Source organism: Bemisia tabaci, chromosome 2, assembly GCF_918797505.1.
Source record: "Bemisia tabaci chromosome 2, PGI_BMITA_v3".
Taxonomy (NCBI): Eukaryota; Metazoa; Arthropoda; class Insecta; order Hemiptera; family Aleyrodidae; genus Bemisia; species Bemisia tabaci.
The window spans coordinates 31759522-31773153 of NC_092794.1; the positions used below are offsets into that span (position 1 = coordinate 31759522).

At 39.2% G+C, this 13632-nt stretch overlaps 1 protein-coding gene across 8 annotated transcripts in view; it reads left to right on the forward strand.

Annotated features, from left to right (window-relative positions):
* Window positions 1-13632, forward strand: part of C3G (C3G guanyl-nucleotide exchange factor) — a 358778-nt gene that overhangs the window by 37181 nt on the left and 307965 nt on the right. For all 8 annotated transcript variants that reach the window (XM_072297152.1, XM_072297154.1, XM_072297149.1 and 5 more), the window contains exon 3: window positions 10090-10229. In XM_072297152.1, the coding sequence (XP_072153253.1) occupies window positions 10090-10229 (140 nt within the window). The remainder of the gene's footprint in view (window positions 1-10089; window positions 10230-13632) is intronic.

Consider the following 13632-nt stretch of genomic DNA (forward strand, 5'->3'; position numbering starts at 1 on the left):
TCAAAAGTTAGGATATTAATCTGCGGTTTGCGCTCGAATTCTTAGTTTTTCATGTTCTTTCCAATGAGGTATTACAAGGTACAGTTTGCCGTTTCAAGAAAAAAAAAGTTGAGTGCTCCCAACCCCCTTGAGGTAGGAGTCAAATTTTGACACCCCCCCCCCCCTCTAGGAATATGGTCCCCCCTGAGAAGGAAACATCCCCGAAGTTTCGTTTTCTCATCTCGAAATATTTAAAAGTTATAAGGTGGGAGCGGGACTTTTAGAACACCTTGTATAACGGTTCAGGCAGACTGTGCACCAACATACAGAGTGACCCAAAAGTCTCAGGACACCAGTGTAACTTTCAAAAAGAATTGAGATAGAGACTTAAAATTTTGACGGTGCTCCTGGGTCAGAGTACATTCATGTTTATCCCCCCCCCTCCAAAAGGAAAAAAAAATTGGGCCTCTTTGAGTGGAGGTCAGGGACCCGTACATCTTTTTTTTAAATGACATCCCTATCTTAGCAGGGTTGCCACAGTCAGGGAAAACCGGAATTTGTCAGGGAATTCTAAAACGACAGGGAAAACCGGGAAATGTCAGGGAAAATGATCAAAATAACGATAACGTCAGGGAAAAATCGTAAAATAGCCATTCTTTGCTTCTAAGATCGAGTCCGAAATTTCGAACAACTAATTTTGCGTGTTCAGGTTTGGAAGGGGAGTTTTTGCCGACAAATTTACGCGTCGCCCTGCTCCCCCCCCCCCCCCACTCCTTCCCCTTCCTTCAGTGGCGGACTCAAGGAGAGAGGGCCATGGTGGCATGACCTACACCCCCCTCGGGCCAAAAAAAGAGAAGGTAAAATGGGTAGTGGGGGGGGGGGGGGGAGAGAAAAAAAAGTGCTCCTCGACATTTACTGAAATATTTTAAAGACAGAACTATTATATAACTTAAGTTTAACAAACCAAAGATTGCTCAACACTGCAGAAATTAATACCTCAGGGTTGCCATGGTCAGGGAATTCAGGGAAAACCTGGAAAAGTCAGGGAATTTGACCAAAAACAGCTAAAAGTCAGGGAAAAATTGACAATTTTCACAAGTTGCTTAAAATCTTTCTTTTTTCGGTTTTGAACGCAATATAAATTGCGATGAAGTGGCATATCTCGCGATGCATTCAAGAGTTAAATTATGCAGCCGTATTTGGTCGCCAACGCAACAAGCAACGCAAATTGGAATGCCCAGTTTTTGTGTGTATTTTTGAAATTTCAACTACTACCGATGACTAACCACTAACCGTTTACTTTTCTCCTTTAAAGTAATTCGAGTGTCTATAATTATGCAAACGCAAAGCATCCAAGTTCTTGAAAAAATAAACCATTTGAAGCTCACTTTAAAAATAGGTGTCTGAAAAATCCTGGGGAGGGAGAGATAAGTAGAGAAACAAACACCAGGGAAGACCCTTTTTTTTAGAGTGTTTCTTCAAAAGAACAATCGTTCAAAAGTTTTCATTTCTAAAACAATTATTGGATTGCTTAAGAAAGTCAAAAGCATCAAAATTAAAAGAAAAAGTTAACAACCCTTTTTGTATTTCCAAATGTTCTACAGTTAATTTCTGACTCCTTAGCTTAAGCACGTTTCAAATGAGACGCTATATTAGTGCGATGGTAGCTAGCAAGGTGTAAATTTGGCTGTGCGATCATGGTGCGCGTTCTCAAAGGTCAGGGAATTTCTCCATTTTTCGTCAGGGAAAACCTGGAAAAGTCAGGGAAAATCATTTCCAAATTTTTGTGGCAACCCTGATACCTAGTCCATATACCAAAATAAAATTACGCTGGAAAAGGTATCACTAGTCAATTTTTAACTTTCAAATAATGCACAAATTGTATGCTAAAACTGCTTAAAAGTCAATCTGGGAAGGCCTATTTTCTTAAAAAAAATTCCAGGGTAGGCCCCCCGGACCCCCCATGCCGCACCAGCAATTGCCCCCTCCCCCCCCCCCCCCGACTCACTCTGGATCCGCCACTGCTTCCCTTCAGTCGCCCCCTCCATACCGCCTCCTCCTACGCGGTTGTACCAATGTGTGTGTACCAACTTAACCCTTTACACATAGCAAGAATGAAGAGGAACTACCTCTCTCTACCTAGCTTCAATAACTCTTGCATTTTTATTCAGTATTGTCTCCCTACCAATCGCTGTCTTTGAATCATTTTCCTACTAACTTTCAGAAGGATGAAACTGTGTTAAGCAATACTATTTGAACTGGGGAAGTGGATTGGTTAATTTTTGCTGTAATTTATGTGTTTGTGCATGTGTGTCCATGCGGTTTCATATTAGCAGCAAGGCATTGTTTCAGTGTAAAATACAGAGCTTTTCTCGTTTTTAATGTTGTGAAAGTGAAAAATGATTAGCTCAAACTTCCTTTCCTTTCATTCATTTTTTACAAGAGACTCAGTTTTACCTACTATTAGTCCTAAATGGAAGTTGTAACACACCCAGCAAACTAATACTCCACAAATTGCTTCCAATTGTATGCAAGTATTGCAGAATTTCTACTCTTAGTCTGAGGCAATCAGAGCCTGATGTCAATGTAAACTTTGAGGAGATACAACATGAAAAATTTCTAAGATGTAACTTCCTTCAGTTGCTGTCAATGGCAAGAAAACTAGGTGTATGGGTAATAATTATTCACCATAAAATGTATATGTTTTCTAGAAAAGTATTTCAAATTATTTCTTTTTAACCATCCTGCATACCCTCAGATGTCAGGGAAATCAGGAAAATGTCGAGTAATACATATAATTTTTAAAATTCTGTGGCAATCCTGAGAAAGGGAAGGGGGGGGGGTCCAGTTCTGGAGATGAGTGACATGTATGTGACAAAGGGGGAGGGGGGGGGGCACAGTGGGCAAAACTCCCAAGCTAGCGTCGAAATGTCTATAACTGAATTTGGGAGAAAAAAATTAAAATGTATAAAATCATGTAATTTGACTTATGTGGATCTTATATTAACTAATTCTCGTGTCGTTTACCTCTTGAGAGGTGATTAAAATGATAGAATTAACCGAGCGATGGACGCAGCGGCTCCGGCCATCCCGTGTGAGGTTAGGGTGGTCCAACTCAACACAGGCAATTTTTTTTTTGCCCAGTAAACTGTGATGACCCCTAAATTTGTTCCTTGCCATCCAAATATGATACCTGCCAAATATTTTCGCTCTCCGACAGTAATAAAACGTGCCGACTTGAGGCTGAAAATGTCAAAAAAATTACATTGATTTAAATGGGGCGAAAACAGGCTGATCCGCGGTGTTTCGTTTTTTGGTTGTAAAATGCGCCAAAACAAGAATAACTTGATATTTACTTACTAAAATACCTAGAGGCCTATTGTGAATGAGAAAATCACACTTCCGACTTATGGGGAGGGGGGGGGGCAGGGGCCACAGCTGAGCCGATTCGTAGGCGCCGGGGCGCCGCGCCGCTGCGTACGGCATAATGGGGCTAGGGTGATCCACTTTGGGCAACTTCGGAAATGGACCGCGATGTTCCCTAAATATTTTCCATCCTATCCACAAACGATTCATGCCACGTATTCTTACTTTCTGATAATATTAAGACCTGCCTTCGCGTGACTGGTTTTTGGGAAAAATTGAAGAAAATAGCAAAAAATAGTAAAAGACGAATACTGTAAAACTTCGCAACTCACAAGCAGCCTTGGGCCTCCTTTTTTGTTTGACCGGGTCTCTAAAATACGAATTTTAAGTTTCAGCACTTGTAAAAAATTTTCTGAAACATAGAATTCAGACAGATTTGATTTTCTTGAGAGAAACCAAAAAATGTCGAAAAGTAGGGAAAACTTCCATAAAGTTAAAATAGCTAAAACATATTCTAGCTCTAACAAGTCTGATTCCCACTGATAAGTAGCAGTGTATTTATTAAAAATATCAAATGATAACTTACTGAGCCATAAGGTGAGCATTACTGCAATGAGTCAATTGAACTTCCCGTAAATTAAAGAATGAAACGCTTAGAACGTGGTTTCTTTTAAGAAAAAGTTTACTCTCTTAAATTTAGTTTTAATTGCCGAGCAGATATACGTTTTGATCTTTCCAAAAAAGTGGTTTTGAAAACGCCATAGTTTCATAAATATCACCAGAAAAAGCAATCATTGATGATCGATAAGTGGACTAACTGACTGCCAAATTCTTTCATGTCCCAGAACAAATAGGATTTTCTACAAAGCTTGGAGAAGTCTTACCAGCGAACCATTGTTGAAACATGCTCATCAGTTGGACAGTTAATTTACTTTTCAAACCCTTGAAATAACGTTATTCTATTTAAGGAGGTGCGGCAATGCGTAACAGGGAGCAGATGGCTCGAAGATGCGGGTACATAAGGCGTACCTCTCTTATCCGTTTGGCGCGTGGAGCCTTGCGCATTTTCGGACATTTTTTTGTTTCTCTCAAGAAAATCAAATCCGTCTGAATTCTGTGTTTCTGAAAACTTTTTACAAGTGCTGAAACTTAAAGGTCGTATTTTAGAAACCCGGTCGAACACAAGTTAGGCACAACGCTGCTTAAGAGTTGCGAAGTTTTGTAACATTCGTCTCTCTAACTATTTTTTGCTGTTTTCTTCAATGTTTCCCAAAAACCATTCACACGGAGGCAGGTCTTAATATTATCAGAAAGTAAGAATACGTGGCATGCATCGTTTATGGATCGGATGGAAAATATTTAGGGAGCATCACGGTCCATTTCCAAAGTTGCCCAAAGTGGATCACCCTAGCCGCATTATGCCGTCCGCAGCGGCGCACGGTGGATCGAGTCATCGGGAGAGGTCGGTTATCGCGCATCACGAATTTTATTTTCTCTTATTACAGAGATTTTCCTCCCCTAGAACAGATCAAATTACCCTTGTCAAGTGTGTTTTTCGTCGGAGATTTCATTTTTGAACACATTATAGCCGAATAACGAGTTTTAATACGATTTTGACACTCATGACTATTGAAAATGGGATCCTTGGTAGCTTATTTTTCACGTTACTTTCGGTGAATGGCGGCTTACAATGCTTACATAAAGAAGAATTTTGCCAAACTTGACTCAAAGACATTACTTGAGGATTAAGGAAGCGCGGTTTCACAGTCCCCTCACCACGAAGGTTGCCATAACTCTCTCAATTTCTTCCAACATCGTTCTTTGTTCATGTTCATTGGTTTCTCGCAATTGCATACTGACACATAAGGAACATTCTGATAACGTTCATTTTTCCTCTCTTCCTCTAGCCAGTTAATCGACGTTTTCATTTTTATGAACCCCCTACTCTTTCAGTTATTCAACAAATATGCATATTTCAAATGATAGAAAAATATATTGAAAAAGTAAAAAAAGAGAGATCTATATACTATAGCTTCTTATTTTTATCGAATCATCCTAGAAGATTTTTATAGGTATACTTACCACAAGATATAAAAAATGGAATATGCAGTGAAAGAAAAAAAACAAAGAACCAAAACCATGTATATCATCTTCCATTGTTTCGTGTGATTCTTTGAAGTTTGGAGTGAAGTTTGAAACATTTTATTCAAAAAATATTAAAATAGGAAGGACTTTATTTTTCATGCAGGTTCTGACCCTTTAAAGAATTTCTGAGAAGGACCAGTGCCTCTTGAAGAAATTTCTTGTATTTCTTCTTTCTCAATCTGCAACCGATTTTTTATTTGTATGGGGCTCATGCATGGAAGAGTTCTAGGTATGTTGGAGACATTTTGCACGAAACGGGACTTGTGAAATATACAATGCGCAAAACATACACCTCAAACTTTATCTCTCAGTATAACTCTGATCGAATTAGCTTCATAGACTAACAGGAGGTTAATGTCTCGTCAAAACATCAACAAATCAGCCAAAATCAGTAATCAGTAGACAAATTACCGAGATTGAAGGATATCGTGTGATGCACGATTTTATTGATGACATTAGAGCAAGATCGGATTCCCAGCAGGCCTGACTTCCTATCATTCAAATGGACCGTTTCCGTAGATTAGCGGATATTAGCGGCTAATTATTACATAATATCATTCCTGATAGTGTACAAGAAGCAACCCAACTAAGGATTTTGCGGACACTTGTGAACATTTTTTTATCGAACTATCTTAACATTTTTTTGAGCGTTTTTTTAATGCAAGTTTTGTAGGTGGTTTTGGTCCTCCTAAGAATATGCCAATGCACACTAATGATGTACCAAAATGTTCCTCAGAGAGAAGAGAATAAGCATGTATAATTGAAATTTTGATTCATCTGCCACATAACTCATGCAAAAGCGAAACAAAACCTTGAGAATCAGACGGCAAATTTGATACCCCCGGCAATGTCAGCTTTAGGCAACCTGCATGTCAAAGCGGAAGGGTTCAAAGACCCTTGAACCATGGATACATTCATTGCGGAGGCTTAGCTACTAGAAAACCAAGAACAAATATTTAAAATCCGACTTTTTTTTCCGTCGCCCATGACCGACCTCTACCATTGACTCGATCCACCGTGCGGCGCGGCGCCGACGAATCGGCTCAGCTGTGACCCCCTGCCCCCCCTCCCCATGGGTCGGAAGTGTGATTTTCTCATTCACAATAGGCCTCTCGGTATTTTTGTAAGTAAATATCAAGTAATATTTATTTTGGCGCATTTTACAGCCGAAAAACGAAACAAGGCGGATCGGCCTGTTTTCGCCCCATTTAAATCAATGTAATTTTTTTGGAGTTTTTCAGCCTCAAGTTGGCACGTTTTGATAATGTCGGAGAGCGAAAATATTTGGCAGGTATCATATTTGGATGGTAAGGAACAAAGGACCCCGCACACCTCCTATGGGAAAGTGCTCTATGTAGGATCCTTAATTTTTTTATGGCATTCAATTTTCCTTAAATAAGATGCTGATCAAAAGTTATCATTGCGCCAATTCTCTACAATGCACGGTTTGTGCAAAAAACGGCCGAGAAGATTCAATGGGCCTGTTGCAAACTTTTGCCAGAGCAGAATGAGGAGTTGTTTCCTATAGATGATGCCTCAAAAATCACGATGAGCGCATCGGCAAAGTCTGAAATGCACTTATAAATTCACAATCTGCGTAAGAAATTTGCGTTATTTTGAGCTTCCCGCTTCAAAAACGATACTACTGCACAGGTGAACATTTTGTTAGAGGAGTCGCTCCATCGTCGGCAATATTCATCATGGCTGACGCTTGCGCAGTTCCTCGCGTAATTCGAGGAGAGTTCAAGGTCAATTAAGGCGGGCGAGGAAAATATGAACGTAAACACGCCGATTGTTATCTGGTTTAATCCTGTTCGGGTGTTATCTCGTCCCATCACACGTGTTTTGGCAGACTGGCGTCGGCCATGATGAGTATTGCCGCCAATAGAACGACTCCTTTAACAAAATTTTCACCTGTACCGTAGTATCGTTTTCGAAGCGGAAAGCTCAAAAAACCGCAAATTTCTTACGCAGATTGTGAAATTATGAGTGCATTTCAGACTTTGCCGATGCGCTCATCGTGATTTTTGAGGCATTATCTGCAAGAAACAACTCTTAGTTTTGCTCTAGCAAAAGTTTGCAACAGGCCCATTATTCGGCGACAATGAATCAAAAAGAACAAAGCATTCGAACGCGTGTCCGGTGTCCGTCTTCTTATCTGTACCTGCCGACTCTAGGGCTATCCCCTTCCCGCTCCCGTCTCGTTGACGTTCACTGTTTTTCTCCGACTTTCCTGTTCTTATGCTCCTCAAGAATCTAATTCAGATGGTCGAGCAAAACGGCGTGCGGAATTCGAGATAAGACGGCCGCTCGGTGCTGGGAGTTCCCGTGATTTCCTTGTTGACACACAGCCGACCGTTCACTGGCGTACTGAAATGAGGAATCCTCTTGGCTTTTACCGCCGAATAATTGAATCTTCTCGGTCGTTTTTTGCGAAAACGGTGCACCGTAGAAAGTTGGCTCAATGCTAACTTTTGATCAGCATCTTCAGGGGAATCGAATGCCTTAAAAAAATTAAGGATCCTTCAAGGTGCACTTTCCCAAGAGGTGTGCGGGGTCCTTTAGCGTCCCGATTCATTTTCCAAAGTCGCCCAGTTTGGACCACCCTAGCCTGAGGTGTTAACGTTTTGTGTGTTCTGTGTCTTCACGGATAACCGTACGTGCACAAGCACATGTATTTTTTTTACAATGCCTGGACCTCCTAGAAGTAATTGCTAAAGTATTTCTTTTGTACTCTTGATTTCTAAGTGTGCAGCAATTTTTAAATGATACCACCAAAACCACATCAAATTCTAACTTTGGAAAGCCTTACCTCTGGATATTCTCCCGTCTCAGTGCTGAAATTTTTATGAGATGTTCAGTATACCTCTAAAAACCTATGTGCCAATTTTTAGCTACTCCTGTTTGCTCCTCAGTGAGATAATTGAGAATATCTAGATGAAATCCCGCTAGTAATTGTATTCATTCCTCGGAATGAGAGCCGTGTGTAGAGCTGTGTGCAGAGTCGTGGTAGGGGGAGAGTCACTGCACGCTCAAACCTTTCTGAAATCCTATTTCGGGCATTGTCTCCGTGGTGCAGTGGACTGCCTGTTTGCCCATGAAAGTAAAGGACCAAGTTTTATTCCTGACTTGTGGTCGTCATATTGTATTATTATAAGTTTTTGTTCAGTATTTTTTACTCTTTTCATTTTTAATTCAGAATAAACTTTTTTTGGAGGGGGGGGGGGATGGGCTTGGAAAATTGATGAAAAGAAATATTGCAATATCCTTCACATCGTTCATTACAATATTATTATCAATATACACTAAGTCTCTCGAAATAATTTGCTCTTTTGAAGTCTCCTCATGACTTCTTTATGAATGGTACCTTTCAAAACACTAATTATTATTGAGAAGAAAAATTGCATCAAATTTAAGATGAAGAGAAGGGTTGAAAACTTGAAATTATCTCTCTGCAAGTCAGGGATGATTGGTGGGTAAATCAAATTTTTTTTCTATGACCTCATTTACTGGCCACAATATTTATACACTTTTAACGAGGCTCAGTAGTCAAAATTGGCTTTTTTCAGGTTTAAAATGCTGAAGACTTCATCTCTCTGCAGTTTCAAGCGATAATCATCAAATATAAACGCTCGCTCCAAGCGCCAAAACTTTTCCGACGCTAGACCGGGTATTTCTCCATTGTGGGGGGGGGGGGGGGGTGGGTTGTCAAGCAAAAGTAGTGTCACCATATGCCGATATAGTGTTATCTTGTAAATTCAAAAGAGCAGCATGTAGGAACATGTCTGAAGAATGAAGCATACTATCGAAGACTGTAATATACTGTATGTGAAAAACAGTGAAACTTTAAAATCCATAATGAACAAAGGAGTAAACTCTAACCATGTGTGTAAACATTCCTATGTGCTAAACATAATTTTCAAGGCATTTCTAATGTATGTATCAACAAGTGCTACACCTGTAGGAGGTGGTTGCGACAACTCAACACCTATGCAAAAAAGGGGGCACACTTGAAATGACCTAATATTTAGGGGGTTCCGGATGTGAGTGACACGTATGTGACAAAGAGGGAGGGAGGGGTAGAAAAGTCGGGACAAAAGGGGTACGCAATTAAGAGATGGGCCTTTATTGAGCATTGTGACTCATTTTATCTTGAATTCCATTACACCAATTACAGCCCCCCCCCCTCCCTCAAAAGAGAACCGTGCCTCTGAACTATGTACTTGAAGTGTTGGTTTACTAAATGAATTTCTATGAAAAGTTGCTGAAAAGAGCTTTGAAATCATTGAAAATTTAGTGTAAGCCCTTAATTTTTATTTTATTATTTTTTGGCTGTATTAATCCAGATGCACTATGTGACGAACATAAATCCAAGAAATTAATTTTTAAAACACAAAACTGCGGTACTTTGCTTCTTAAGAATTTCATTTTTTGAAATTTCAGTTATTGCTTTTTCTACTAAGTTTGCGATTATTTCCTGTCTAATATGATTAATTTTTTAGCTGAGAATCTCTCTTCATTTATATATTTATTTTATGGAATTTTTTTCCCTCATATTTTGAATGTATCATTTATGCCCCTGAAATAATTTTCTTTCAGCTCCAGTTTGCTTTAAAACACTTCCGTGATGTTGTAGATAAAGATAAATTAGAAATGGTACCAGGTAATGGTACTGTAGTTTTAGAAACTGTTACCACTATACATAATGTCTTAAAGTCTTGCATTTTAAATGAACAAAGGTAAGTTCTTTTTTAATTATTTAAATTTTTACGCTTAAATACATGAGTTTATTTTTTTTTTTATCATGCCCTCAATCGTAAATTTTCATGCGTGTTAGCTTGCTTTAAGCACTTGATAAAAAAATTTATTTAGAAGGAAGATATTGAATTATCCACTTGAACTGAACCCGACTTTTTTTAATCCCATCAGACATCCATAATCCGCACATTTTTAAGCGTGTCCAAAAGGTTGTAAGATCAACTGCGTAGGCTGAGGTAAAAGGCATGTATTGAATTGAAGTCAACAGAGTAGAGGAAGTGACCCTCATTTCTTGTCAAAAATGTTGTCATGGGTACTTTTAAACGAGGTGACTAAGCTGAAGGTTTCCAGTAAGAATGCAAATTGAGGAGTATCCTGGTCTATGGCTAATTTCCTTTGATTTGCAGTTCTGCTGCTTCCAAATGTTTTAAGTTAGGTTGCTTTATTTTCACTGCTTTTCTTATCCCCACGAGATCAATGATATCAGGCCGGGAGAACCGGCAAGTATAGCATGCAAATCAAGAAAACCTCTGGGGATGCAGGATAAGTATACAAGGAATGCAAAAACTTTTCAATCATCCGACCAGCAGGTCGAGATTGTTCGCGTGCGGAAACAAGGATAGATTTTAAGAATAGGAAGGCTGGCACTTGTTAGTGGTCAAATTGTTCATTTCCCACCATAGCAAGGTGAAAATAACGTTTTTTTCTCAAAACCGCTTTGAAAATTGGTTTGTTTTTTCAAAATTGTGACAATTGGTTCATGAAGAGAGAGGAAAAAATAAGGCTATCTTCCTGAAATGTCTGTGGAAATTTCTCCGATGAGGCGGCCGTTCAAGAAAGTGGGAAGGCTAAAAACTCTCTGCTAGAGTACCTGTATTGAGAGAGCGTGGCCACTGGGCCCCATGGAGAGGCTTAGGACCCAAAAATGGCGGTGCTTTGTTTTGGTTTTTGTGGATGGAAGGGGGGTCATTGTCAACTTTTGACGGTTATCACCAACCGTACTTGCTGCCAACCTTACTACATCTAAGATAATTTTTCTCAAAAATTGCACACGATTAGCCTTAAAAATATGTAAAGAAGTCGCAATAGTGCATTTCGGTATATTTCTCGTTACGATAAGCAAAGAAAACTACATTTTGAGTCATTTTGCATTACATTAATTTATGGCGTACGCCATTTTTGGGTCCTGAGAGCTCCATTCAGCCTAAGATGGCTGAGCCAATCAGAGGTGGTAACACCAGTGGCCATACTCTCTCAATATAGGTACTCTACTCTCTGCATCCCTAAAATGTACCTCCTGTCATTTTACAAAAATTTTCAATGTCACCTCTACTGCAGGGCTGTTAGGGAAGTCAAGTCAAGGCTGAAGTTCATTACATTTATATCTGAATAGCTTCATCACTTAGGTTATGGCTATGTTTGAATGGTGTGGTTTTTATTTTTGATCATGTTAGATTTAAGCTTTTAATATTTCTACGCACCTAAGTGGCAGTTATCAAAATTCCAAAAATCAAGAGGAATTATAAATAAAATCCAAAGTTGTATTTACTCCGAAAATTGCCCATGCTTTCTAATGTTCGATCAAGGAGAAGTGTATGATTTCCTACTCCCCTTCTATCCTTCATTCGTGTATTAAAAGTTCTTGAACTTTGCTAACTACAACTTCATTTCAAATTGTTAATTAAATTCGATCAACCTGTACGTTCTGCGCTAATAGAATGGGCGCCAGCCTACTGAAGCTCATGTAGAAAGATGTAAATTTACGGTTGATTGACTTTTAAGTACCAACCTGTGTTCAACAAGAATCAGGCGGTCTTGCCGTCCAAAGCCAGGAGAAGGTTAAATTACGCACCTTTGAATTTTGAAATTGTTGGCCACTTTTTATTACCTAGTCTGATTTCTGGTTTCTTTCTTAGGGTTGAGAGTTGTGAATCACAATTACCGACCCAGTCTATCAGTCCAAAGCTGGGGGAAAATGTATTTATTTGTTTGTACATGGAGCCTCTTGTTCGAAGGGCTAAAATACACGTCAGTTTAAATACATTTCAACTATTTACACATAAAAATTTACACTTAGTTACAGTACATGTTCATACATCACTACAAATTTAAACACCAAAATTTGAACAGAATTTATGAACCCCTTAAAATTTACCGTACAGAGTTGTTCGTGATATAGTTAGAAATTTTACATGCAATGAAATGTTTTTCCTTAAGATCTTACTCTAAATACTCCGTAGCGTAGAATGGGTTTTCCTTAAGATGTTTCCTCAGGTATTTTAAGAAGTGCTGAGGAGACTGGTTTTTTTTTTTAATTATGCTCTTTAGTTCATCCGGGAGCCTACTAAGAAGTTTTCTCCCCTCTGTATTCTAGTGTGGTATTACTAACCTCTTTCATTATGGTTACAAAATTGTGTCTGGTGTTATAGCTGTGCATGCTGATTGTATTTTTGGCAGTTATGAGATTCTCTTTGATTTATGCTTTGATGGTTTCATAGATAAGGTTGGAATTTAGCTAATGGGAGAAAATATGGGAAAGACGTGTAACTGTCCGCTAAACCCTTTTAATCATGATCTTTTCTTTCGATGTTTGTTTATTTGGTAGAGATTGGTCACACCATCCACAAAAAATTCTACAGGAAATCATGAGTGGCGGTAGCCACCCCTGGTCGAGAAAAATGACGTCCTACTAAAATTCCAATAGCAAAGTGGTGGCCGACACTCTTAGACACACGTAATTCCTTTAATCTGAAAAGAGCTTGATGCAAGAACGGCTTTTTTCGCCCCCCTCTGGAAGTTCTTCAGACTTTGTCTATTGATTACTCATACTTGAGCGCTTCTTTTCCCAAATTTTCAGACTCCCAACAAATTTTGGGGGGGAGCTAGGGGGGGGGCGGAAGTCAAAACCTGTGAACCTCGATATCTCTTGAACAAAGAAAGATATCGAGGTCCGGTTTGGACGAAAAATCGTCTAAAATTGCATACTTTAAGATTCTAAAGGTCGAAATCCCGATATCAGATTTTTAAGTCAACATATGTGCTTTTTTCCAGTTTTTGACTGTTATTAGATCAGATTGAATGTTCAAACTGAGCAAAATGCTTTATTAGGGACTCTTGAGGGTCGCTGAGTTCAGAAATTACAGACACTTCCAAAAAATTCACGTTTTTAAAATTGCAGCTTCGGACAGGACCACTGAGCGGCCGGTCGGCGCTCAGTGGGCCTCTAAAATAGCGCTGCGGAGCTGTAATTTTACAAACGTAAATTATTTGGAAGTATCTGTAATTTCTGAACTCAGCGACCCTCAAGAGTCCCTAATAAAGCATTTTGCTCAGTTTGAACATTCAATCTGATCTAATAACAGTCAAATCCGACTTTTTTGCGCG